The sequence below is a fragment of the Gavialis gangeticus genome, unplaced genomic scaffold, assembly GCF_001723915.1.
Source record: "Gavialis gangeticus isolate Ggan-Ray unplaced genomic scaffold, GavGan_comp1, whole genome shotgun sequence".
In the NCBI taxonomy this organism is placed as follows: domain Eukaryota; kingdom Metazoa; phylum Chordata; order Crocodylia; family Gavialidae; genus Gavialis; species Gavialis gangeticus.
In genome coordinates, this window is record NW_017729011.1 from 6,286,110 (window position 1) to 6,313,972 (window position 27,863).

Here is a 27,863-nt window from a genome sequence, read left to right on the forward strand (position 1 = left end):
AGTAAGATTTTTTGCAGTCTTGCTAGTATTTATTGGTACACAGTGATTCCAGTAGGTAAGAGTCCATTTGTTAATGTACAAAGATGAATTTGCTTCACCTTTTTAGAAGGGTGAGAGAGATCCTTTTTGTATCCCCTTTGGTTATACTTAAAGCCAAACCATGGAATTCTATCACACAGTTTAATAAACTTATAATTTATTTAAAAAAAAAGAGTGGAGCTGTCTTAATTGCAAGTGTGATTTATTACTCCATAATATTGCAGTCCGGGTATATTAGCAGTTCCCCTTGGCATTATTTTATGTAGGCCACTTGCTCACCAAAATCTGATCTCTGCTATGCAGCTGACGATTACTAAGGGTTTTTCAGTCTCGGAACAGTCACTAACAATTAATTATTTTGGACAAACTAGTCTCTCTCCAGCTGATTTCCCATAACTGATCATTCCAATTAGCAATCACCACTCGACTTCTCCCAGTCATCAGGTACCACCTACTTACTTTGAAGATGCATGCTCTGTTTTGAGCTGAAAGAAGGCAGTGGCTACAACTATCTTATAATTGTCACAGTGATGATTTCTATGGGATGAGCATTACAATGATAATACTTGGTGTTTATCACAGGGCCACATCCTTTCCTCCAACCTTCTGAAAAGCATGTTGTTGAAGTACGGCCCAGTTCTTGTCGAATGGTATGCTGGTTTTACATTAACATTTTATTCTGTCCTTCTCATTTAGAATTACTTTGATGCAATATGTCACCCGTACAGAGTGCTGTTTGTGTCCTGCCACAGGATTTGGCCTAATGGCTTTCTTGATTGACTCATGGTAGGAAGCTATAAGATCAATTTCCACTGCCTTGGCAGAACCACCTAAACTGACCATTTTTCCTCAAATGATTGGGTTCAAAGTTAGTGCAAAAGGCGGCTACTGCCCTTTATACTTTCTGGTACAAACAATAACAGCACAGTATTTCTGCTGAAGACTGCATGGCTATTTTCATGGCAACAAACTAGAAGAAGCTCCAGAAAATTTCTCCCAAGCTTTCTCGATCCTTGCAGATTTCACCCAGTCATGGATAATCCTTGCTTCTAGCTTGCGTGCCTCTATGACAGATGGAGGATCAACTGGATTATATCCTCTGTGGAGAAGGCGAAGTGATATACACTCGTTAGTCGTGAGAATACATTGATAATCACTTTCCTCAATCTGCTGGCAATGCTCCTACTAATGCACAGGTCAAAGGGGAGAAGGTAACCAAGGATTTGCTGGCACAAAATACATACCGGAGATCCAGATGATGAGCACCTCCCTCAATGGTTATTGCAATAAGTGATGAACTCAGGTTACTGCGTATCTGGAATAAGATCTGCAAGTCAAGTTCCCCCTTCTACATAAGTAAAATTTAATAAGGAATTTGAAAATTAGAAATAAAGCTAAGCAACAAAAGGAAGATAAGGCCACTGGGAACAGCTGCTGGTGTATCAGGAGCAGGAGTCCTAGATTCTGCCTTCTCTCCTGCTACTGGTAGCTCAAGTATATTGCCCCAAATAAAAATTACCACTTCCCCCATTGCAGGTGAAGGCACCAATTACTAGGTAAGACTTGTTTCTCCAATAAACAATTGGTAGTAATAGGTCCCATCAGTCTACTAGGAATGACCAGTTACATCTGTCTGCTGAGGGGTCTGACTTCGGTTTACACAGAAGTTATCTTCAACCGTTGAAAGTGGGGGTCTGCATTTAACTTGCAGGTGTGATAACTACTGCTGCAAGCCTCCATCAAAAACCATCACAGAACAGAGAAGGGATAGGCTTTGTAGCAAAGTGACAGATGCACTGAAGTCATGGAGGCCAGACAGCCTGTGTGATAGCCATGGGCTGGTCTAGTCACATTTCACCAAATTACAAACTAACCTAAGGTTAAACCACTACACAGCACAGCTACCTCTGAATATACTATCCCTGCAGTGGAGTTAATATAATCCAATCCCTTTTCTGGCAGCCTGAAAGACTAAATTTACTGTTCTGTCATACAAGTCCAGGGGCTGTCAAATGATTTAGCATAGCAAAAAAAAAAAATCTTGAGTCTTCCACACACACGCAGCTCCTGACTGCATGGCAGCTGCTTTCTAGAAATGCCAGCTGGCTACCAACGGGTTGTCAGTGCTACACTGAAAGGGGGAACCAGGACTGGCTAATGCGCCCTGTGTCTGACACTCATGCCCTGTTCCCCCACATTTTATGCAAGACAGAAGTGCAAATACTTACACCACCTCCAGCCCACGGATCCAAGTCTCCGTTTGAAAATATGATGTTGCTTGCTGCTTTCAGGTCTGAAATTCAAAGAGATGATATTGGAGAGGCTCCTTTCCTGCCTGTTTCCCAAACCCTGTCAAACCGCTTCAGAAAGCGTGAACAACGGGAAAACTGATAAGAATAAAACATGTTTTTGGCAGGTACATTGATTTTTCCACTTGTTTTTAACTACTGCGAAATCTGGGCTATGTGCACAAAGCCAGGCTGCCAAGGCACCTTGCTCCTTACCTCACTTGCATGTGATGAGGCACAGAGCGGGGAATGAGGCACAAAGCTCTGCTAGAAGAGAATGGCTGTCTTTTTCCACAAAGGAGACCGACAGAGCTGGCTTCTTTTCTAGTATGATGTTTCCACATACTGTTAGTGCAGGAATCGGCAGGGAGGAGAAGGGAGAGCCATCTGATTGAGGACTGGAGAAAGCCAGCAAGTGTCACAGCTGGGGGGAGGGGGTGGCTGGCGTAAGGAAGGCTGGGTTCATAGGGAGCAGTGGGTGAGCCTTGCAGTGAGAAACTAGGACAAAAGGGATTGGGGACTTGTTTTTGCCTTCTACCCTTGAACAACTGCAGCTGCTCTCATTTTCTCCCAGCAATGCTGCATATATGCTCATTAGCACCAAGTAGGCCCCACCCCATAATCCTATCCAAATTCCCACCCCTGATATAGCACGTACCACTGCCCCAAAAGCTGATCTGCAGCCAATGCTTTCGTGGTTGCACAAGCCATTTGTTGTAGCAGTACTTCTGTCTCATGGCGTCAGTAAAGGGGATCTCAGGGAACATGTCAGTCACATTATTGCTGCTGAAAGTTAAGTTGATCTCGGTGCAGGCCTGTGACAGACGTGGGAATTGCCATTATAGAAATGCAGGGACCTGGTCTTAAAACTCCACTGGCCCCTCAACCGTGTACCTGATAGTCCCATGCCTCAGCATCTGAGCCAGTGCCACAGCCTGTTGGGTCGGCACACTTTCTGTACTGGCTGTAGATGTCGTAACATGATGCTTTTCCACTTGAGTTGTAGAACACACCTGCCAAGCAGAAGGTTAGTGTTAAGCCAGTGTCAGTACCTCCGTCTCAGCATTAAAAACAGAGCCCCATGTGCTAACCTGAGACAGTTTACTGCCAAAGGTAAGCTGGAGCAGGATGATGCAGCAGACAGTGGGTCAGGGGATAGGGATTACATAATGGATCCAAGAGGATTTGCCAGTGGTGGCAACCACAGCTCCTGCACCTACCTAGTTGTTAGATCAGCAAAACCCCTGCACAGTGTCTCTACTGCATGAGAGCTTGCTTTGTAATGCCCATTCTTTGAGAGAGCTTCCCTAGGTCTTTTTCCTTCTGTGGCTTTCCCATCTCATTACACACATCATCTGAAAACTTCTCAGGCCCATAGGTGAGTCTTGGTCTTTAACTCTCCCATGCACTTGGGCCTCATTTCACATACAAGACACCACAACAGGGAAGCCAACCCAAATTCTCAATACTTGGTTAAGCCAATGCCCACTCCCCAGCCTGAATGCTCTTTAGCCTGAATATGGCCACTTTCGGTATGACAGTCGATGCCAGCCCATCCAAGAAAGAATTCTCTTTGATCACTGTTTAGAAAAGGAAGGGTAACAAGCCTGGACTCGCCCAGATTAACACAAATACCTAGGCCAACATGAGCCACTCAACCGTGGTAAGGGAGCTAGAGAAAACAGTTGCTTTTGTGTGGATGAATAGCTGCCAAATATGGAAGGGAAGAAACACGCTATTGTTTGAGTGGCCGTCAGCGAGCCTGCTCCCAGACTAGTTGGAAAGAAAAACACTGCAGATAAACATTCATGACAACTACCCCTAGACAGTATCGTTGCCAACAAGACTGTTCAACCCTGCGAGGCACAGCACTCAGCGCTCCTGCAGAAACAACACTCAGGACTTGTTGCAAGTAACAGGTTAGCGAAGTACCGTTAAATTTTGGACAAGATTCTGGAAACGTGAGTCAGCTGTGATATAGGTCCCCCACAGGGGGAAACTAAAGGCTCTCCTGAAAGTCCCCATGTGGGAGACTGACTCCTCACAGACACCAGCTAAGATTTCTCCACCTGTCCGGTTTTCAAGGCAATGCTTCTCAGCACCCAGAGCTGTGGGTCCTGTCTCACTTCAGACACTTACCTAGCCAAACTCCTGGAGGGAGTCAGCAGCCTCCGGTCCCAGAATGCGCTCTGCGACGTCACGCTGGAGGCAGATGGAGTTCGTTTTCCAGCGCACAAGATCATTTTGGCTTCAGCCAGCAATTACTGCAAGATTTTGTTTGTTGGAAATGCAGCAAGAGCTGGGAACACAGATGCGAACATCCAGCTGAAAGCCATCAGTGCCAGGGGGCTCAGGAATGTTCTCAATTTCATTTACTCCAACACGCTGGATCTCTCGCTACAGAACATTGAAGAGACGTTCAAGGCAGCAGAAGCCCTGCTTATCCGGGAAGTGATCAAACTGTGTTTCCGGTTTCTGGAAGACTGCTTGAATCACAAGAACTGCTTGGATGTTCTCAGTATTGCTAAGAGGCTTGGACCAGAAGAGTTGAGGCAGAAAGCCACACGCTACATAGGGCAGCACTACAAGCAGATACTGGCTGATCCTCGACATGTGAAAGAGCTGGACAGAGCAACGCTATGTGAAATCTTAGACAAGACAGACGTGGAGGGGTGCACTGAGCTGGAGCTATTCAATGCCGCCATATGCTGGTTGCAGCACAACAATGCAAGGATGAAAGAAGCAGCAGATATTTTAAGGAGAATCCGACTGCCTCTCATTCCTCTGCGGGATCTACAAAGATACGTACAAGGGATGCCCATTATGAGGACGAATTCCAACTGCCACAAGTACCTCCAGCAGGCCGTGTGCTACCACTCCCAACTCTATGCCCAGCCAGTCCTGCAGACCCAGCACACGAACATCCGCTCCAGTGCCAGCAGCCTGCTTGTGGTTGGGGGCAGAACCCTCGAAAACAGCGTGCGCAGTGACATGTGGGCTACAGACGCAAGCTTCAGCACATGGCAAAAGATCGGGGAACTCTGCACACCCGTATACAACCACTGTGTAGCTGTACTCGGTAATTTCCTCTTTGTCATCGGGGGCCAGTACAGATTCGATCCGACGGGGAAACATCCTTCAAATGAGGTAAGGCCTGAAATAAAACAGCCTTAGGCTGGAGAGACTCCAGAACCCAGGGAAGTGAGCTGGCACTACAGTGCTGTGGACACAGAGGCTCAGATAAGGCCAACTTTATGACCTTGGTGTCTAAAGTTACGTAGGTGCCCGGGGTTGGAAAGCACTAGCCTTTAGCTCGGAGACAAGTGGCTGCTAGATGTTTTTATTTAAAGCAGCTGCCTGGGATGAGAATGGGCCCTCTCCCAGTTCAGAGCTACTGTGAGGATGCTGGCAGGGGAATGAGTCAACATTTGCTCTCTCAAAGAGGTGCAAGATGAAAAGCTGTGTTGGAGACAGGGTTGGAATCACTCCCTTGAGTCTGGCCAGAGCTCAGCATAGGACTCCTCCTTACAGCATGCTTCCTAATGTTCTGTTCAGTTCTGCAAACCCTCTAGAGATGCTCCCCCACTCCCTTGGGAAATGGCTTGTTCAAGTCTACTTCAACCATCTTTGTTCCACTTTGGATCCCATCATAGCCCAGCTCCAATGTGTGCCTGCCTCAAACAGTGAGGTGGTGGAGTAATCAGTCCCTAACTGCTTCAGCCTTTAGCTGCTGCCTCACTTGATCCCATACAAGTGGGGCCAGATTTGGGATTGAAGCAGAATGCATCCTCTGCAGGCAGAATGGTTCTATCAATCCAAAACACTACTGTCTGTGTCTAGCTAAGAACAGCACCAGCATTTCTCCTGCCCATGAAAGATGAACAGCCCTTTACCCTGCCTAGGCATGAAGACCTCCCTTTGTTTTTTTGTCAAAAGTGCGAGCTCTGGTGGGGTTGCAAATGGCTGCTCTAGGAGGTCTCTAGTAAATTCTATGCCCTAGACAGGATTAACCTGGAGGGCAGGTCCCTGTGCTGAGCTGAGAGCGCACCAGTCCTTCCATCATAGTCACTTCCACTAGTGGGACCCCAAACAATTAGCTCCATCGTGGAGCTAGAAAATCCCAGGATGGGGAAGGCCCAGAAGCCGTTTCAGTGTTTGATGCAAGGGGTGCTCAGGTGACAGCAGTACTGCGGCTTCTGAAAACTGTTAACAACTAGGTATGAATTAACACCTGTAGTCTGGCTGCCGTCACAATGCAGAGTGAGCCAAACACTCTCAGTGACGAAGAAAGCAAAGATTTCCATGCAGATGACTTGTTCTGAGAGCTTTCAATGCGGTGGCTTTACATGGTGTGGGTGGAATTATACGGGAGAATTCACCAAGTGGCCCAGTCACATCCCTAGCAATCTAAAGCAGTGCTTCTCAGTGGTGGTCCATGGGCCGGTGCTGGTCTGCAAGCCACCGGTCGCCGGCCCACAACGAGTTGCCAGGAAAGAAAGAAATACACTTTCAGAAGCATAACTTTGATATGTCATAGCGCCACAGCTCGTACGTTCCAACACTCCAGGTGATGTCACATTGTGCGAGGTGAGGAAAGAGAAAAACAGCCAGTCGCACATTTGTGTAGCGCTGTTACACGCAGTTGCTGCCACCAGCTGAACCAGGCACCAGTCCCTGGCTGGAAAAAAAACTGCTGGTCCGCCACATCAGATAGTTTGAGAAGCACTGATCTAAAGCATCCTGGAGCAGCAGCTTGTAACAGGCTCTTAGCATCTGCTGTGTTTACATAACGAGGGCAAAGAGTAAGCAAAGAATTCACCAAGTTTAACTCAGTGGACGGAGGGATATTTGAAGTCACCCTGGATTCAGAAAATATGTATGACATCTAGTGCAGTCTACATACAGGTAAGGCAGGGCAGATTGGGTTCTCTTCTGAGCATAGTAAGCACCTTTAAAACAGAACCATTCCGGTTTGGCATTACCACCCTTGTTGCCTAGAGTAATAGTCTTTAAAGCCACAGTGCCCATTGGATGCTCGTGCACAAGCAAGGCCAGCTAACTGCTTTCCTCTCTAAACACTGATTCTAGGTGTTCCGGTTTGATCCCCGTAATGCTTCGTGGCTGCAGGTGGCTGGCATGTTAGAGAGGCGGACGCGCTTCCACGTAGATGCGATGTCTGATCACATCCTGGCCGTGGGTGGCGGGACACTACTGGGGAGCCTCACCAACACGATGGAATCCTACCAGCCTGCTGAGAACAAGTGGCAGTTTATGGCTCCCTGCCCAATGCCACTGGCTGACCACGCAGGCACCACACACAAAGGAATCCTCTACATCTCAGGTGAGAGGCAGCTGCGTCACAAAGTAAGGCAATCAACAAAACTGAGTTAAGCAAGGCTGGACCTAGGCCAGTGCTTGGATAGCTCAGTAAGGGGAACCTGTATGGAGCATCCTAGTGAATCAGCTCCCTCTGCACTAAGGTACTTCAGTAATGCTGCTCTTTACTTGGGGTGTCATCTTGCAGAGAAGACTTAAAACTGGGATCCAGGTGAATTCCCACTGCACTTGCTGTCAGAGCAGAGGACCATTTCCTCCAATGTGTCTGTACAGCACCCAACACATGGGGCCTCCAATATTTACAGGGATCATTTGGGTACATTTAATAATTAAAACATTTAATTAACGTTGCTAACATGTTAGGAAATACAAAATAAAACCACAGTTGTTAATCTGGGCATGGTGTATGTGCAGTTGAACCTACTCCTGTCTTCTCCTGTGAAAAGCCCACTGTGTTATAGCAGTGATATAGTAAGACATGGGGCTGACTTGACATTGCTATAAGAACCCTTTTGCTTTAGCTTTTCATAGATTTTAAGGCCCTAAGAGACCACTGTGATAATCAAGCCTGGCTTCCTTACTTTAATTGTAACTGTGCCATCTTAATGGTGCACTTAATAGGCACTTACATTTCTGTAACCTTAAGAGGGGAATTTCCAAGACAGATCCTACTTTAGAGTCTCAGTAAGGCATAAAAGCAAGTCTGAAGTCACAAGTCTACTGAAATAGTCTTTTTTAAAAACTCTGAATCCAGTGTAATGCTCTTGTATCAACTCAATGTATATGCAAGAGGGAGGAAACAGAGTCTAGCAGACAGGGGACTAGCCCTAAACTTGGGAGTCTCAGTTCAACTCGGCTCTGCCATAGACTTCCTGCGTGACCTTGGTCATGTTAAGTGTCTTTGTGTTTCAGTTCCCCATCTGTATAATGGGAATGGACACACTTCCCTATGCCATGGGATGCTCTGAAGAGAACTGCATTAAAAACATCATGAACTGTTTAGATATTACAATAATACAAGACCTTAAAATAGTCTAAGATAGTTCAGACCATGGACTTGTCTACATCCCTGTTCTATTAGACTGAAAAATTAAGTATGCAATGCTAGTGTAAGAACTTTAAACAAGACTTACTGTAATTTCACTAGCACCATGACCTAAAGAGACTTGGGGGTCACGACTGATCACAAGATGAACATGAGCCACCAATGTGATGCCGCAGCCAGCAAAGCAAATAAAACTCTGGCTTGCATCTACCGATGCATCCCAGGCAAAACCCAAGAAGTCATCTTCTCACTTCAGCCTTGGTGAGACCGCAGCTGGAGAACTGCATCCAATTCTGGGCTCTGCCCTTTAGAAAGGATGTGGAGAAGCTTGAGAGAATCCAGAGGAAAGCCACATGCATGAGAGCAGGCCTTATGAGGAGAGGCATGGGACTCTTCAGCTTAGAGAAGGCGCAGGGGGGGCTTGGTGGCAGCCTATAAGTATATAAGGGGGGTGCATCAGGAACTGGGAGAACATCTGTTCGCCAGGGCACCCCAAGGAAAGACAAGGTCTAATGGTCACAAACTGCTGGAAGACTGTTTTAGACTGGGCATAAGGACAAACTTCTTTACAGCCTGAGTCCCCCCAGAAATGGTGCAAGCACCTACTCTGGGTACATTTAAGAAACACCTGGATGCTTAGCGTGCTTGCTGGAGTGATCTGACCCCAACTGACTGCCTGCCCTTTGAGCAGGGGGCTGGACCCAATGATCTTGTGAGATCCCTTCCAGCCCCAATGTCTATGAAATCTCTGAACTACGCAGACAGAGGTTATGTGCACAAAACAAGCCCAGAAAGATGCTGAGTTAGCTCTTGCGTCAGCCAGATTTGATATGCGTTTTCCTTGTTCCTTGTCTATACTAAAGATACACTTGTCTGCTCTAAACGTCAGCAAGTACAAAGGGGTGTGTCAAGTCAACTATTAGCTTCTTCCTTCCGTGAGAGGAAGCCTTGTTTAATATAGCACCAAAATACCCATGTGCCCTAGAGAAAGATTAGATAAGAGGAAGCAACAAAGTGGCTCAGATTTGAGAACTGGACAAAACTTCAGAAATTCGAAGAAGGTGAATAGATTTTCTGTGTCATACTGTACATTCCGGTTCCAGTTGGAAGCAGACACTTAAGAAGGGCTATTCCTGGTTCTGGCTGGGTTTGGAGATACCCCAAACGCCATTAGAAAATCTTGAGGGAAGAGTCTACTTCTAGGACACACCTAGCAGGACACCCAACAAGTTCAGTGCCCAAAGCCTTCACATTTCTGGATGCTCATCAAGCAAGAACCTTTTGTACCCATTTTCCATCCCCTCCATTGAGAAAATTTCCCTCTTCACACCCGTGAGAAACAGAAAAAGTCAGGGTCTTCTAAAGGCTTCAAGTGTCACAAAACGCTTTAATTACACAGTGAGATAGGCAATAATGGTACCTAGGCTCCCCTGATGCATTTTTGCAGAGTGTTTGGTGAGGAACTTGCTCAAAGAGTATCTCTTTCTGTGCTTCTCCTCCAGGGGGATTTTCTGGTGGTAAAGCCTTGCGAGATACACACAGCTACCTCCCTCGCCTGCGACGCTGGGTGAGTAACCGGGCTATGACCTTTGCCCGATGCGAACATGGAATGGCCACAGTCAAAGACAGAATCTTCTGTATTGGAGGCAGGACTCTGAATGCTGTAAGTTTGTTTGTTTTAAATGACCTAGCTAACCTGAAATTCAGTCTTTGCAACTAGAGCTCCTGACTGGTCGCTGCATCACTCCAGATCAGCAGTGGGCAAAATTTGGCCTGGCAAATGATTTTGCCTGACCTGCAGCTGCTTCTCTGAAAACAACTGTATCTGGGCCGTGGCTGCCCTGGCTTTCAGGGCTTCTTGCCCTTCTCCCTTCCCCATGCCAGCCAGCTGCAGCAGCAGCAGCCACCACTCTCCTCCTCTCCCTGGCTGGCCCACCCCATCCTGCTCTCAGCCCCCAGCGTAAACTCCAAGGCAGAGGGCACTGAGCTCCTGGCCAGGCTTCTGCCTGGCAAGGCTGTCTGAGCACTGCTCTGATCCTGTGCCCAGTAAGTTGGAGCTCAAGCAAGGTTTTCCCCACTGGCAGGGGAAAGGGGTGCAAGAGGAAGACAGCCAGAAGCCATGAGTTATCTGAGCCCTGCTGGGCCAGGGCCTGATAGGGGCATTGGCACCGGTACCGGTACCACGCTGTGTTTCTACGAGCCACTTCTGGCTGCACCATGCGAGCAGAGCTGGAGCAGCTAGTGCAGCTCCTGGCTGACCAGGTGTCCTCACTCCCTAGCACGCAGCCCGGTTGGGCAGGAGCCATGCCAGCTGCATCCATGTGGTGTGGCCCAAAGCAGCGCACAGGAGCACAGCACAGCACCAGTGTGGCCACATGCTGGGTACTCAGGGTAAGGGAGGGTGTTCAGAGAGAAGGGGGAAAAACACAATGCAGCACCTGCTTGGCAAGGTCCAGATAATCTACAGATCTCAAACCCTCTCTCCCTGCACCCTCTCCCCAGCCCCAAGTCCCTGGCATGTGGCTGGGCCGGTCCTGTGCTGTGTTCCCTCATACTGTCTCAAGCCACATGGGTGCAGCTAGCATGGCTCCTGCCTGACCCAGCCACAGGTCAGGGACTCAGGATGGGGAAGGGGGTGCAGAGAGAAAGGGGCCAGGAGCCATGGTTCATCTAGGCCTGGCTAGGCAGTGCCATGCTCTGTTTGGCCCCTTCTCCTTGCATCCCATCCCCCACCCTGACTCCCCAACATGTGGCTGGGTCAGGCAGGAGCCATGCTAGCTGCACCCACATGACCCAAGGTAATGGAAGGGAACACAGTGCAGTACTGGTCTGGCTCGGCCACGTACCAGGGACTCAGGGTGGGGAAGGGGGTGCAGGGAGAAGTAGGGAACAAAGGTTCAATTCCTCTAACCCTTGTTCTCTCTGCCTGGGGGATGGGCAATTATTTGGGCTGGAGGGCCACTTAGGAAGTTCTGGTGAGCTGTTGCAGGTGTGTGGAGGGTTATGACCTGGCCCACAAAAGTTCACCCAAACACCCTAGGTGGTCCTCCAGCCCAAATAATTGCCCATCCCTGCTCCAGATATGTGACAGAATAACTTCATTGATTTCAATGGATTTTAGTCTTAGAGTAGAATGACAAGGCGTTGAATCAAGCCAGCCAGTTTCTACATAGGCCAAGGTCAACAGAATTGTTTTCATTAGCTGCTGCTGTGTTAGTAATCAGATTCTAGTTACTCCCATTGTTTAAAACATTAATGGAAATTGTTTAAAAACCAAACAAACATTCCTTAACTTGCACATCCTGCAGAAGAATCAAAAAGTAAAGCTGACTGCCTGATCTTCCTTCTCCAATGGGAGACCTGAAGAAAGCAAGCAGTACTGAGATGGAAAGGATGGCGCAATGGTGAGAGCATGAGGCTAGGATTTGCCAGATCTGTGTTCAAGTCCCTGCTCTACCACTGGTCTCTGGTGTGACCTTGAGATTTGGTCTCTCTGTGCTTCCAGTCTCACCTTTAAGATGAAGCTATTCACACAAGCCTGCTCCCAGAAGGAAGTGTGAAAATGCATACACTACAGACTGTGAGATACTCAGAGGCAAGAAAAACAAGGGCTAGATAAGCACCTAAAATAGATTAAGTGCTATTCAGTAGATGCATCTACACAAGATGCTGACTGCACAGTTGTGTGCTGGGCAAAACTCATGCTAATACATTACTCTGTAGTAGTATTAGGCTACTGTGCAGTTAGTGTCTGTAAAAACCTATTAACTGGTGCTACTGTGCAGTAGCACCAGTTACTGTGCATTGATTTAGTACTTGGTTATCCAAATACTAAACTTAAACTTAATGTGCAGAAACTACGGTGCATTCATGAACATGTAGATGCACCCAGTAAGTCAGGTTCTATAAGCTCATTCAGTTTTACTCCTTTCAGAGGCTAAGCCCAGATAAAGACTTCTTTTGGGTTTAGAGCACAATTTCACCCCTTAGCATTCCTTCTAAAGGGATTCTTTGGGTGTATCCAGAGCCTTTAAATGTGGTGATTTCCCAAGGAGGAGAGAGAATTCAGTTTATAAAGAACATACCTGAATCAAGACAGGTACAATACTGCACTAACAGGCCCTGGGGACTCCAGCCACTCTGCTTCAGACTCTATTGCTATTTGGCAAGTTCACTGAGATACACATGGCCTGTATTATTGCTGGTATCAGGATCAGATTGGAGGATCATGGGTAGTTAGTGGTGTACTGTATTTTAACATGGCTTTTGGGTACTTCGCTTAACTGTACCCTACCAGTTTTGTGCCTCCAGTGGAGCTTCCCTACGTAACTTAAATACCTAAGAGTGAAATGGCTAGATGCAAAACATACACCAAATGTTCAAAATCTGTCTTTGAAGCCTTTACTGTAGATAATCTGGGGACAAAATGGCCTCAAAGTCCAGTCTTGGCGGCTATCTTTTTAAGTGCTCCTCTATGATGCATTAAGTCTAAAGAGGACAGACAGAGCTTGGGCAGTTTCAGCTCCTTTCAGAGCACTTCATTTTTCACTGCAGCATCTGCTTCAGCCCATCCCTCTCTACTTTCAAGAGAGGAATGAATGCATTGCAGAGCAGTTTGCTGAGGTCTCTTTGGGGTTGTCTACCATTTAGTCTCATGCTTTGCTGAATTTTAACTGCAAACACCCTAAGCCCCCTAGCAGACAGTTTGTATATCAAGTTTGCCTTTAGGCATGCAAGTCACCAGTCTCTCCAGTCCCTGTGATCTGAAATAGGCAATCATGATAGCGACACCCCTCCAGATTGCCACATGGTGAGTCAATGCTGATCTGATTCTTTGCAGGCAGAGGAATGGATTCATGTCAATGAGACTGAGTGTTACTGTCCAGGCACCGACCAGTGGACCACGCTAACTCTCTCACGTTTCGACTGCTGCCAGTTCAGCATCACTGTACACCAGTCTAGACTCTATATCACAGGGGGAGGATCGTTGCGACACATGAGTAAAGAGGATGGCATTTTTGTGTATGATCCTGAGGGAAGGATCTGGAAGAAAGCTGGCTCTCTGCCTAACCCTTTGGTTGACCATGCTTCCTGCATGATTACACTGTCACATGAGACTATAGCCAACCAGCAGGAGAGAGGAGAAGAGTGCTCACTCAGCAGCGGGAGGAAGAAATCCACTCTCAACTTGTTCATCACTAACAAACAAGAGCCCCAATCAGTGTCTTAATGGGAGCAGGAAGTGGATGCGCAAGGTAGCTGCTCCATGGAAACCCACTCAGTATTGTAACAGTTCTGCTCCATTCTCTGGCAAAATACCATAACCTGGAATTTAGGAGCAGTGCCTTCTTGGATTAACCTCAATATGTCCCTGTGCACTGCCAGAGTGGCAGAGAGAGCAGAACAAGCAGGGAAGGGAATCAGTCCCCCACTCCCAGTGCACCAGTCTGAACCCCAGGCTTCTTTTAAAAATAAAAAACTACTGACACATCTAAACCTGATTCTTTTCTAAAACAACAGATCATTTTAACAAAAAGGGAGCCAAGATTATTTTATAAACACTTTGAGTGGGTTTTTTTTATTTGGGATTGTAAAAGAACAAAGTAAATTTTGCAAGCATCTCATGAATCATTTTAGGCAGATAAGATGGACGCCCCCCACTGATGACACCATTACTAACACAAAGTTCCATAGATTATGGCCAAAATGGATACTTATGATCATCTAGCCTGAATGTGAGTTTAAGGATAGAGCAGCACAATTTTGGTGTGTAAAGGATCAAGGTCTTCATATGGAACGTGCCATTGATGAACCCAGCACTCAAATGGGAACTCTGGGTTCTCATTAGCTGTTCAGACTCAAACTCATGAAATAATATGGGATAAAATGCCTTCAAAAGGGTTTTGAATTAAAAAAAAATTAAAGTGATGAAGCTAACTCACCAACAAGAGCAGCCAAACCTCTAATAGGGTCCTGATGTGCGAGGATCTGGTCACAGCCAACCTGAATGAAAACACACATGCACATGCTAGTCAACATCCGGGCAGGGGTTTTAAATGACAAGTGATGAGAAGTTAAGCTGAGGAACTCAGTGATGATGGAAGCTTCTAAGAAAAGGTAACCAAGAAAAGGCCATTACTTAAGCATTTTTATTTATGTTTGGCTGCTTTGCAAAGGATTAATGAAGAGTTTCCATCTCCAGTTAAAAAGAATGTTGGAGGGACTGACCAGAAAAGAAGAAGTTCATCTGGAGCAACTGAGGTAAGAGGCCACATCCTGTCTAGGATCAACAGATGCTTTACTAAGGACATCAATTTACATCAACCTCCATTTTACAGACAGAGAGACTGAGGCCCAGGAAGATGTGACCTACCCAGTGTCTCAGAAAAATCAGTGGTGGAGACAGCCACAGAACCCTGGACTTCTGAACCTCGGGCTAGTGCTCTATTTTCTAGACCACACTGCCCCTCAAATTGTACAAACTTTACTCCACCCAGTTGAGATTCACACCCATATTCCCTTGCTAAGGAGACCAGCACCTTATCCATTAGACCCCTGGGACTAACATGGGGGAAAATAATCAAAGGCCCTTATAAGCCCATGTTTAGAGGAGTTTGGCCAAGTGAGGTCTGAAGAGAAGAATCTACATTGCCAGCCTGGAATAGGAAGACTATTTAGGAGCAACTAGTGACTGAGGATCCAACCTGGGATACTGCCGGAAGGAACTGATCGTGGCAAAACACTCAGCACTAGCCCTCTAGAAACAAGGCCTCTTTAAGGTCCTTTGGATTAGGCACCCAACAGCATTTAAAGTTCAAATCAGTAACATGCATTCTTAAATGGCACAGGTACTACATGAACAGCCAGTGCTTACCAAAATCCACAACAAAGACACCTGAAGGGGAATTGTGACAAACCCTCTCTAGTTCAAAAACTCCCCCTCCAGTCTGCAGTTAACATGGTGCATTATTGTAGTTTCACATATTGCGCTGGTCACAGTTGCAGGACAGAAGTGCAGTTAAAAAAAAACCCACCAAAAAAAAAAAAAAAACCCCCCAAAAAAAAAAAAAAAACCCCCCAAAAAAAAAAAAAAAACCCCCCAAAAAAAAAAAAAAAACCCCCCAAAAAAAAAAAAAAATCAACCACCCAAAAACCAAAATTTGGTAATTTCTACCAACAGCCACAGGTGACACAGTTTGAGTATGACTAGTTTAACCCAATGTCTCTGTGACTTCAGTGAAAACAAAGTCTGGCTACCACCACCCATCCCAGAGCAATGGGTTTAAAGAAGGTTAAGTGGAAGAGCAAAAGAAAATCACCCAAAGCACCCAACTCTCATTTTCTCAACTGGTGCTCACCTTCACTGGGTTAGCAGGGAAGTGGCCCATGAAGTCTGTTTTGTACGGATAGTCCATCATTGCCATCACAGTGAAAGCATTTCTAGCAAACTCAAATAGCTGGTAGACATCATTCTTGTTCGAAACTTTCTTGCAGGTGGACATTTCACTGCTGATTTTATCATAGGCTGCAGAGGCAGAGAAAATGGATACGCATGCCTCACAAGAGTGCAAGCTGATCTGGTGGAGCAGAGCCACGTTTTATTCATGCCTCCATGCTTGGCTAGCCAGGAGTAACATGAGGCTCTAAACATAAGACTTACATTTTCTAATGGGAAAGATATGTTATGTATTAACTTACTCAAACCTGAGTGTCCAGATGCAGTGTAACAACACTGCAGGTGCAAACCCAATGCACAGGCTCCTATTTAGCTGAGTTGTATAAAATTTCCAAAACAGAGAGAAAACAGCCTAAGAAGAACAAGAACCAAAGCACTGGCCTAGCAAGAGTCAAGTTATTTGCAAACATCTTCTCTGTACTCCTCCAGCCTCTCCCCAGCAGGTGCTAGTAAGTCCCATGTGAGGCTAATGAAGGTTGCTGATACCCTGCAGTTTTGGCTCCTTAATTTGCTCACAAAGTGCCTGTCACCCCCCTTAGCTCTGCAGAGCCAGGAGAGAGCATCTTACTACTGCATCAGTTAAGTTATCACTGCAGACTCCAGGACAGATGGAGGTAGGAAAATCCAAGCTCGATTATCAGGCCCCAGTTTAATTAATCAAATAGCATTTAGGGGAGAAAACAGAGGTGGATTTACACTTGGGAGGGGGGCCTGTTTGCTGTGAAAGTCACTGCAGCACAGGCACTTTTCTGGCTGCAGATGCACCTTAAAGCCCACACACTGGAGTCAGATGACCCTAGCTGGAAGAGGACCCTCAGTGCAGGCTTCTCAGGGTGGCTGAGATCAGGGATGCAGAATATTACACCACTCATCATGCCTTTTCTGATTAAGCAGCAATGGCTGCCTTTAAGGTTCTGGTACAGGCTCTCATTTGATTAGAGGCAAGGAGCTGGAATCCAAAACAAAAACTCAAGGAGGGGCTAAGGCAGCGAGTGAGAAAAATAATGCTCAGTCAGTGTTCCACCAGGGGGTGGCATTAGACCATCAAACACAAGCTGATCTTATCACTACCAGCCCAAATACAATGCATGATGCCTAACTCCCTGTGCATCATGCCTTCATGGTATTAAAAAAACCCACCTGAGGCCTTGTCTCTAGTAGGGACTTTCATTAGTCTAGTTTAAGGTGAGGTTTGAACGGGGTTAGTGAAACTGGTGCAACTCCTAAGTTGAAAGCTGAGTTCACACAGGGTTTTTCATTGGTTCAACTAAATTGGTTTAAAAGCTGATTGAGGTTAGGCTGAGGCAACTTTCTCCTGCAGACAGGGCTTTGGAGAGCACCTCCTGCCAGATCTCTGGAAGCATGAGGCTGTGGAGGGCCAGACTTATCTTACCTTCACTCAAGTACAGGTTGTTGATTTGCTGGAAAGCTTCACGCACAGCTTTGACACAATCCAAACTGGACTTCCTGAAATCCTAAAGTGAGGCAAAAGAGAGAGATGAAAAGAGCCAAGCCAAGGTGACACATGTTCGTATCCACACAAACACACAGGTATGAGCCATGGGGCCTATATCAGAGGAGAACAGCAACAGACAGCAGAAAACACCAAGGGGCACAAATAGGGCTAGCAGGCAGCAAGCCATTTGGGCAAGAGCCATATGCATGTTCTCATACTGATACCATCTCTGCTCTCTCCTCCATGTCATGCCCCAGTCCCACCCCAAGGAGGAGAAGCATCCTGCTCAACATAACTGACTGCAACTTGTTCCTCGTCATCCATTGCCACATAAGACACGGACAAAGGCACAAATTGTCCGGACAAGCTGTGGAACCCGTTTCATGGAGTTTTTCAGCAAGTGGCTAGAGCGGCAATGGTCTGGGTTTGTTGAGGAACAGCAAATCCTGGACCTGTGTTGGAAGTTGGACCACATGAGGTCCCTTCCAATGCTACAATTTATGATGAGTCTCTGCTAGTAAGTGTGATATGCAGTAGTTTCTCTTATCAGTGTTAAATTTAGTAGTCAGGAGAGCATAATGAGGCTTCAATTCTTGTTTACACTGAAGCCACTAGACAGCATTCTCACAGTCATCAGGAGCTTTAAGCTGAGCAAACCCTGCATTTTGAGAGGCACCATACTGGATAGAGCACTGTACTGGAACTCAGAGCAGGTTCCACTCCTTTTGCTCTGTCCCTGACCCGAATGGTGACTTGTGACAAATCACTTCCCTTCCCTTTGCTTCAGTTTCCCTTTATCATTTGTAAAATGTGTGGGTGGAATACCACCTTTCTCTGTCATGTGCTTTGAGACCTGCTAATGAACTATGCTTTATAACAGCTGGGTGTTGTTATTACTGACAATGTTCATTTCTTTTTATTTTCCCAGACCAGTGTAAATTAGCTACAGGCCATGTATACCCTAAAAGAAAACATGTTTACTAACAGGCTTTTCTAGTGAAGACTCAGCATTAACTTATACCAGAATCCAGGCACTAGTTACTACTCCCATGTATGCTACTTCCCTCCTAACCTTAGACAAGCCATTTAATACCATCCTTATTACACCTACACGCTTGGCACATGCCAGATGCATGGGTGCAAGATGAAGAGATGGATGCCTGCAAATGTTCTATGAAAGGTTTGTCTTTGTGAATATTAACAACCCTCAGGTGTGTTCCCTCCCCAAGGACAGCAATTGAATGCTGAATTGCCTCTCTTCAGATTAGGGTGGCTATCATAAGGGACATTACAGTTTTCTGCTACTCTGTCCTCTATTGATACGAAACCAGATGCCTTTATGTCCTCTATTTTTCTCTTGAGAGAAATAGAGGACATAAAGGCATCTGGTTTCATATCAATAGAGGACAGAGGATGGCCAAACTATCCTCTATGATGGCCACTCTACTTCAAATCAATACAATGCGGTTATGAAAACACGACCATGGGGAAGGGAAACATTTTTCAAACCACAAGCAACGAGCCACTTAGAATCTAAGCATCCAAATGGCCTCCAATACTACTACAGATTAACCCAGGTTAGAAGTGAATGGGAAGGAGTTTTTATTTTTAAAAGCTATACAGGATTCTCCTCAGGTATGTGCAATGATTTATGGCATTCTTAATAACAAGCTCAGGAGGGACAGCAAAAAGCTATGTCCAACTTTCAGGAAGGATTTAATGTTATGTGGAAGAATTCTCAGGGCTGAACTAACAGGAAGTTAATTCAAGACTAAGGGGCAGCTGTGCTGTACTGGGTGCACCTAAGCAGTTCTGGGCCTGGCTCATTTTGGTATAGGGGACCCCATGGAATCACAGGTGCTGTAGTTACAAGCTAAAGAATCATGGTTGAACATGGTGGCCCAAATCCAGCTTCCCTTGTAGAGGAGTAAGTAGCACTCTATGGATACACTGAGGACTTCAGCTTCCAAAGCCAGCAGTCTGGGACCTTTCAGCAGCAAAGCACTGACACAATCATCAGCAGGCAGGTCACACCAGCCCTAAACTGCAGTCCTGAGAGACACTACTACGTGACAATTTAAAGTCTCTGGCATTAATTGTGACTTCCAGAGTCTCTTACCACTCTCTAAATAGACACAAGAGTCCTCCTCTGTTTCAACTGGGTCTTTCCTTCACCTAACATGAGCCTAGATGACACATTAGATTACAGTGGCTAGGGAATGCCAATTTCTGTAGCCACTACACACAAAAGAGTGATGTTACTAGCACCATGTCCAGATGCCTTCAACTCCCCAGCCCAAGTGGCCAGGTACCCATTTACAGCAGAGTCAAGTGGGGACAGCCTTTGATGCAAGTCTAGAGAAAGGCTCAAACTCATGACTTCAGATCAGTAGCAAGACACCTTACCTAGCCTGGCCACTTAGAAACAAAACTGTCCATTATGCACCACTTCCACTTACTGCAGTGACGTCTTTAAAGAACTGGGTGGGGTCTCCAAGCCCAGCCACAGACAACAAAGGCGCGCTGGCTGCTAATGCTCCAGCCACAACATTGGGATATTTCATTCTCATGTAAGCGCTCAACATGCCTCCGTAACTGGGAAAAAAAGAGAGAGAAGATTACTTCACTCAGCGGACATGACACAATGCTAGCCTGTTCAGTAACAAAGGCCTGAAGGAGCCAGGGGTGGTAAGCTCATCCAACCCAGGGCAACTGAAAATCTAAATGAGTCTCCTCTCCCACACAAACTCCTGTCCTTCCTTTGTACAGAGTATTAAAACAAATATAAACCAATTAGTGGAGACAAGCAGCTGGTCTCTGTATAAAGCCACTTGGATAGATGGGCTGCTAAAAATCACACACACACATACACACAAGCAAAACCAGTCAGTTATGTTTGTAGTGCATCCAACAATATCTCCCTGCTGACCTTTCCCCAGACCTTAAGGGCAGCTCTAGGCATAATGATGGGAATATTGTGGACTATAATCACTGGGATTTGATTACAGAAGCAAATCATGGCCAAAAACATTAAGGTCAGTTCTGCACAAACTCAAGGACATTCTGATAACTTTAATGCAAAGCACAAGTGGAGGTCATGCCAAAACTGCATTGTATAGGGTTGGGGAAGGAATTGCAGGAAGGGTTTTTAAAAAGATTATCAAGAGAGGTTCTCAGCAAAAGATGTCCAGGAGCATTTAGGAATGGGTAGCCTCTCTAGTGCTGGGAAGTAGGAAATGACCTCCCAATGAACCCGTATGGCAGCAAGGAAGATGATTAGTAGCAAGGTGGCTAAGTTGATAGGGTGGCTTTTTTTTTCCAAGTCCAGTGAATCAGTCCATCTCCTTTGTTTCAGGCATCACTGCTTTGTGGATACAACAGGAACTGTCACATAAGCCTGAGGCCAAGCAAGTTATTCAGTCAGTTATTCTGGGTGCACATATTCAGAGGCTTACCTTGGCCAAATCTGGGTATGCGTTAGAGGGGCAGAAAACAAAGACAAAGGATCATCTCTGCTCAATGTCACCTCCTGCTCCAAAGCTATAAGTTTCCCTGTCCCTCCCCAACATGGGCAAAACAATATCGTTTTCTCTTAATCAGAGGGGAGCTATATTGGCTAAAACTAAATCAGCCTGCAGAAAGTATTTGACACGGCAAATTTCAGTGGTAAGCAAGTAGAAATGAGGAGGCATTGGGCAACCTTAATTATAACCATATGCCCACCTGCCATATTGCAACAGCTTTCATCTGAAGTTAATGTAGGGCTGAAGTCCCTCAAAACAGGGATTCACTTTACCCACAAAAACGCAGCAGCTCAAGTTTTCCCCATATAGCCTAAATGCTGTCTTTCCAGACCCCTCCATGGCTGAGTGGGACATTCAGACCCTATGATAAGTTCAGATCCTGGCTTCTCCCCTAAGCCTGTCAACTGCTGTTGTGTTCCCTGTATTGCCAACACAACTGAGATCAATGGTTCCTTTTGCATGTGTTACTGAAAGGAGAGACAGTGGTAAAAACTTTCCAATAATCACGGGCATGGTCTGGATGGGAATTGGATGCTTACTAAATCTAAAGCCCTTCAGTCTGTTACCACTTTCCTGCCTTTCTAGTAGGTAATGTTTTGTTTTGGTGTCAGTGTAACAGGGACCCCAGCCTGTTACTGAGTGGGGCCAGGAAGCTAATTAAGTAATGGCTGCAGGAAAGGGCAAAACACAGCCTGCAGAGAGGTCTGCAAGGCAGATTGCTTGATTAAGCCTGCAGGATACAGGATTAGTGTCACTTGGGCCCTGTTGTGAGAGAAGGGGTCAGGTGACCAGAAGGAAGAGGAGGAGTCATGCACTATATAAGCCTGGCTCCAGGTCTAGTAGTGTCATCCTCTTAGGGCAGAGACAGAGATAGGTATTTTCTTGCTAGGAGTGGCTAAAAGCAGCGCTGGGGACTAGCCTAGGCTATCTTTGCTGAAGAAACTCTCTGCGCTGAGCAGAGAAGCAATACTGGAGACTAAGAGGCTTGTGAGTAGGTCCAAGAGGGCCCAAACTCAGAGAAGCCAGTATGACTGAGTATGAGCTAGGGGAGAAGACTGAAGAAAGACACTCTAAATACAACTGACCATCTTATGGACTGGGCTTGTGCTGTTTTCAGACCTGTGCAGCATGTCTGTAGCTATGGTGGAGACTATGATTAATGCTTCTAAAGTGATTAGAACCATGACTAATGCACTAAGGGCAAGCCTAGTGTGATTGGTCATGAGTAATGCTAACACAGTGGAATAGTTTGTTACCAGACTGAGGGTCTGGTGATGAGGAGGACCAAGGGTCTGGATAAATAACTGAAGTTGGACTACAGGCAGCACAACTGCTCCAAGCCTCCAGGCAGCCTCCCAATGTGCTATAACAGTGACATCAAGGTGCTGCAGGTGTGACTAGCAAAGGGGTACACTAAGGAGCTGGAGTGGGAGCAGGATAGCCACCAGAGGGCACTGGGGCTTCCCAGATTTGGACTGTAGCAGGACCATAAGGTATCCCTCTATCGCAAAATGCAACTGTGTCAAGCACAAAGCTTGACATGATTTATAACTCAGCAATTGAAACTACCTGGATTTTTTTTTTTTTTTCCAATTCCTGGTGCCTCTCTTTAAATTAAGCAGGAGCCATAATTGGCTTGGGCAAGTCTGCTTTTGGAATGGCAGCCCCCAATAACTGAGTACCCTCTTCTCTGCCTTAATGCAGATGCATTATGTCTGATTTTTGAAGGGAATTTCTGATCTCCTTATCTTAACTTCCCTTGGTAGGGAAGACAGCTGGAACAGACTGCTCAGCATGGTTTAGAATGCATAACCTTGTTTCTTTGCATAGGACCAAAGGCTTCTATATTAAGTTTTCAAGGCTTGCACAGACAGCAGGTATTTTAAATAGAGAGCAAATACCAGGTAGCCATATTGGTGAAACAAGAGAAGGCAGAGGGCAGGTGTAGTATTTCAGTCATGCACTTGCTGCAGGTAGCCATCCTGCTTCAATAGAAAAAACGTTAACTTTGGAGACAGCCCGAGAAATCATGGAAAGCCTGTGGTATATGGCTAGGAAACAAAACTTGAGAGACCGATTTTTAAAGAGCATTTACCTGCCTCCAAAAACAATGACTGGGCAGTCCCTGGCATTGTACTGAGCTTTCAGCTCCGTAATAAGCACCGCATAGTCAGCCAAGGCTTGTTCCACAGTGAGGAGGCCAATATTCTTCTGCATTGTTGATGGGATCCCAAACGGAAGAGACTTCCCATAATATCTCTGAGGCAAGAAGTACAAAGATTAGATAACACTGACTATGCAACCTCAAATACCACCTCCCCTTATGAGCCACCACATTTGAGCCTGAATGGGCTGGAAGGAGCTATCTGATGGCCTACATCAATTGTGAAAGCAGTTTTGGTCCTTAACAGATGAGTAGTCACAGGGCATGTTCTCACTGGACCCCTTGTTGACCATCTTAGCAGGGAGGCCAACAACTGAAACACCCAGGGACTGAATAGGCAATGTACATCCTACCCTCCCTTCATCCTATAGACAGGAGGCTACTTGCAGGCTATAGAGGGCTTATTAAGGTAGTGAACCAGAATAGAATTTCCCTCTGCATATGGCAGGTTAATGCACAATAATACGAGCCTTGCACAATCATTCTTCTGCTCTGAACTTACTGCATGCTCAGAACTGGGGAAAAATGCTTGCTACAGCCCAAGAAAATGCAGCCAAGGTTATAGTGAACAAATTATTATTCTTACAGTGCTGTGGATGGGCATAATAAATAATTATGTAGTTCTACAGGGAAGATCTACTACAATATGTAGACTCTAGAGCAGCTGCACATCAACTTCAGGGTGTGAGATTTTCATTTATTTGTCCTGGGACTACTGGAGGCTGAAGCTGATAATGCCTCGTAGGGAGGAAATCTGTTATGAACAAGTTTAATAAACTACTTACATGCTCTGCAAAGATCACCAGTGCATGCTGCTGTTCTGCCAGCTCAAGGATGAACCCAGAATTCTGAGCAAATTCCCAGACGTCTCCCTCATTCCCAGTATAAAAGAACATCGGCCCAACTTCCTTGTTCCAGAATTTCTCTGTTTGAGGTTGCCATGAGGAACATGTTAAAGCAAGTAAAAATGCACCAGTTAAAGGACCTAAAGGTTCTGCCCTCAGTGAAGCTGATCAGGAATTCTGTAGAAGCAAAGACTATAGGAGAGAGCTGGATGGGGCACTGAAAGGAGGTTTAACTCATAGGGACACAATACTGAGGAATACAGGTAGTTTAGATTTAGGGACCATCTCCCCTGTTCTAAGTTGTTAACTGTGATAAATGGGTTCTACTGAGGGCAGCATATGGACTACTGTTTCCCAGCCATACCTCAAAATTCCCAGAATTGCAGAATACTATAGGGCATTTGGAAGTTGTTTCCCCCAATAGAAATAAATGTGAATTTACAAAGTACATTTCAGCCCATAGGAACCCTAATCATTTATAAGCACATCTTTATTCCCCTACCATGGATGAGTAGGGGGAAGTGGAGAAAAGCTGCTTGATGTCTCCATGTATGTATCTGATCCTTCCTTCCTACTGTGATATGAAATTGAGCCTGGTATTATGAAGACCATAGCAGATCAAATGTCTATATATACCTACAGTTGAAAGCAGGTTTAGTGTAGGAGGGCAGGAAGCTGTATGGTGCCAAGAGCTGCACATGTATTGCTGAGTATCTTTAGGGCCTGTTGATTTCATTGATGTTTATGGAAGAACAATATGGAAAGGGGCCATATGCTGATTGTCCCTCTCCTTCCTGCTTTCTGTCAAATTGTTAGGATATGTCTAGACTTCAACTTTCAGCTGGCAATTGGTTAGCATTTTAACTTAAACATGACTAAAACTTTACATCCCAACAAATCCTTAAACTTGCCAAAACAATTAAATACATTAGAAACAGTTACAAAATAACTAACTCCGGGAATGGGAGTTGGATTTATTTGCAATGGGGAATTTTCTCTTTACATGACATATTTGAGAGAAGGCCGGGCAGGGTAGCAATCAACAGAGAAAGATCAGAAAAGGAAGGTACTGCTAAGGGGAACCACAATAAAACATAACACACTAGTAAGATTACCAGTATGATTCAAGGTTCTTTGAAGAGCCACAAAAATTGGTTATGAGAGTAGATACAAGTTGTTCTTATTTTTAAGTTCAAGCTTTGAACAACTTTCAACTAATCTCATTATGGAGAGAATGAGCTGATTTAGCTGCGAGAGAGACTAAAGTAAAGGCAGTTCCCGGCAAGCGACTTTCTTCCAAATCCTGACTGATAAATCGGACAAGACCCACACTGCATAGAAGAAAGGGGAACAAAATAACCCTCAGCACTCCCACAGATGTTTTGCTACCATGAGTCACTCTTACCAGCAAGACAAACTATTCGCAAAGCAACAAAACCATAATGCCTATTCCATTTACCTTACAATGATTATTCAGCTGTACTTTAGAGCTTGGCTAGACACGGCACTAGAATCCAAAGACTGGTGGAACACAGTTAAAGTCAGCTTTCCATTCCCTGGCATAAATTATATATATAAAACTTGTGTGCACATGTAATATACTCATACATAACTGAATGAATGCATGGGGTGTTGGTGCCTGCTGCTGCAGTCACTTCCAAGGGAGGGAGGAGAAGAAAAAAGCAGAGGCTAAGGATGTTTTTTTTCCTTCAGCCCCTAAGAAAATAAGATAATCAACTGAGGCTATTGGTGGCTTAAACTCAACTTCATCTCTTCCTCCCTGCCTAAAATCAGGGTCTCTAACCTTTTTCCCCAACTATTTCCCAAAAGATCTTTGTTCTTTCCATTGTTTAACAGAATTTTTTCCCATTGAAAAACCCATTCCAAGTTAAAATTCAAAACAGTGTTTGATACAATTATTACAGTATCTCTATTTATCAACTCAATGCTTGAAAAACATCTGTTTCAGAAGGATGTATTGCAACACACAAGATGACTTGCTATCTAGTTTTTCAGGACATAACAAATGACACCTTTATTGACTTTTCACTGGTTCTTTCTATGTGCAGTCCAGTGCAGTCCAAAACATTTAAGACTTTAAAGAACTGTACACAAAAAAGTTACTAGGTTTACCCCATCTCAGCTATTCATGTTGTCTGGAAGTGAGCAAAGCCTGTATATGCTGGACTGGAATATGGTGCAACTCCATTCACTCCAACAGACTTTCTCCTGGTTTATATAGGACTCACTTTACCTCTTTGTGTTTGGCAAAAGAGCTTTTGGTTAAAAATAAAGCAAAAACCCCCCCTACTTGACTACTTTTGGAACTTATACCCCTTAACCTTCCAGACTCTGAATTGGCTAACCTTCCAGGACACATCTATATTGTTTAATATTTGAGCGGCCATTTGTTTTCTCTGTTGTATTTAAAGCATCAAGCTATACCAGTAAGAGCTTATGTAGAAGTTGGACAAAAATAACAACACAGCAACAAAAGTCCCATGGTGAGTCTTATCTAGGTGGTCATTCTTGCTCCCCCTCTTCAGTCTGCCATCACCAGGGATTTAGCTCTGAGCACCTCATTACCAGGAAGATCAACTGGGATGAAACCTGGAGAAGAGCAGTGTACATGATTAAGGGGCAAGAACTGATTTGTGAGGACAGATTAGAAAAGCTAAACCCAAATGGGTTGATTTTTGAATCAGAAAAGGGAAGTGCTTATCCTGTTTTTAAGTATTTGATGGGTGGACACATTGAGAGGAATTATGTTAATGCAGGAGGATAAGGGCTTGAAAGTTAGTTTCAAAACACAGAAAAACATAACAGTGAGACATAGTAGACCATGGATGCTCAAACCCTAACCCATCAGTCCCAATCTGGCCCTGGGTACCATATCATCCAGCCTGTGGAACTTCCCATGAGCCTGGAAACTGGGTGGCAGAGGAGCAGTGGCAATGTCAGGCCCTGATCTGTCCTGTGCACCAGCCTCGGCCCACTCATGTGGCTCATGGGGCCAAAAGCTTGAGCACCCTGTCTGAGGCTGCAGAAGAACCTTGCAGGGCAGGCAAAGCTGGAATAGAAGCCCCATCCCTCAAGACATTTGAAACTCAGACTCGAGGAACAAGCAAGGGCGCTTTTTCCATTCCTCATTTGGACTCCTTTGCATGCCGGGTGCCATTTATTGAGCAGCTACCCAGCGCAGCGCATGCCCCTTCTTCTGCATGTGTGGCCGGCTGACATTTGTACCGTGAGGGACCAGTCAACTGTGCCATAGCTGCAACGTGCCATGGAGATGACCCCATGACAGTGGTACTGCCGCAAAAACATCGCCAGGCTCTGCACCTGCCTCAGGCCCGCAGGCAAAACCCCTACCTGCGGCAAGGTATCGCTGGAAGAAGGTCCTGTTGTAGTAGGTCTGGAAGTTGAAGTGATCCAAGACCTGCTCGAAGTACCGCTCCTGAAAGCCGGGGTCGCGGGTGCTGTGGGCTGGAAGAGGCAAGGTGCGTTAGGGAGCTGCTTTGCTCGCAGCTTAATCCGAATTAAGCCTGGGTGGCGTTCACACGGGCACCCCCCCTCCCGTACCCGGCGCGGGCAGGAGCAGTAGCAGCAGCAACGCGGGCAAGCAGGCAGGCCGCGTTCCCATGGCAACAGCGTCCCAGCGGGAACCCCGCGCGCGCCCCGAAAGCTGCCGGCTCAGGGGGGTCACATG

The 27,863-nt window shown here is 45.8% G+C and overlaps 2 protein-coding genes across 2 annotated transcripts; one reads left to right on the plus strand and one right to left on the minus strand.

Annotated features, from left to right (window-relative positions):
* Positions 1 to 2: 2 nt before the first annotated feature.
* Positions 3 to 27,863, minus strand: DPP7 (dipeptidyl peptidase 7). Its single transcript, XM_019510459.1, has 13 exons — positions 27,737 to 27,863; positions 27,527 to 27,640; positions 24,095 to 24,234; positions 23,241 to 23,404; positions 20,081 to 20,216; positions 17,559 to 17,640; positions 16,068 to 16,234; positions 14,652 to 14,712; positions 3,222 to 3,340; positions 2,986 to 3,142; positions 2,268 to 2,332; positions 1,284 to 1,354; positions 3 to 1,138 (listed from the first exon to the last, which is right to left on the minus strand). The coding sequence occupies exons 1-13, from the start codon at positions 27,795 to 27,797 to the stop codon at positions 997 to 999; spliced, it is 1,479 nt and encodes a 492-aa protein (XP_019366004.1). The 5' UTR covers positions 27,798 to 27,863; the 3' UTR covers positions 3 to 996.
* Positions 3,348 to 14,197, plus strand: LOC109292848 (kelch-like protein 13). Its single transcript, XM_019510458.1, has 4 exons — positions 3,348 to 5,474; positions 7,416 to 7,668; positions 10,212 to 10,372; positions 13,550 to 14,197. Exons 1-4 carry the CDS (start codon positions 4,416 to 4,418, stop codon positions 13,937 to 13,939), a joined length of 1,863 nt encoding a protein of 620 aa, XP_019366003.1. The 5' UTR covers positions 3,348 to 4,415; the 3' UTR covers positions 13,940 to 14,197.

What these genes read in the sequence shown, in the direction of transcription:
- LOC109292848 (XM_019510458.1), top strand. Translation starts at nt 4,416, where the DNA reads ATGCTTCTCAGCACCCAGAGCTGTGGGTCCTGTCTCACTTCAGACACT. An exon ending in GGAAACATCCTTCAAATGAG is followed by an intron (nt 5,475 to 7,415) that starts GTAAGGCCTGAA and finishes CACTGATTCTAG; the next exon opens with GTGTTCCGGTTTGATCCCCG. An exon ending in AGGAATCCTCTACATCTCAG is followed by an intron (nt 7,669 to 10,211) that starts GTGAGAGGCAGC and finishes CTTCTCCTCCAG; the next exon opens with GGGGATTTTCTGGTGGTAAA.
- DPP7 (XM_019510459.1), bottom strand. Translation starts at nt 27,797, where the DNA reads ATGGGAACGCGGCCTGCCTGCTTGCCCGCGTTGCTGCTGCTACTGCTC. An exon ending in CAACCTGTACTTGAGTGAAG is followed by an intron (nt 16,235 to 17,558) that starts GTAAGATAAGTC and finishes CTGCCTCTGCAG; the next exon opens with CCTATGATAAAATCAGCAGT. An exon ending in ATCCGTGGGCTGGAGGTGGT is followed by an intron (nt 1,355 to 2,267) that starts GTAAGTATTTGC and finishes ATCTTATTCCAG; the next exon opens with ATACGCAGTAACCTGAGTTC.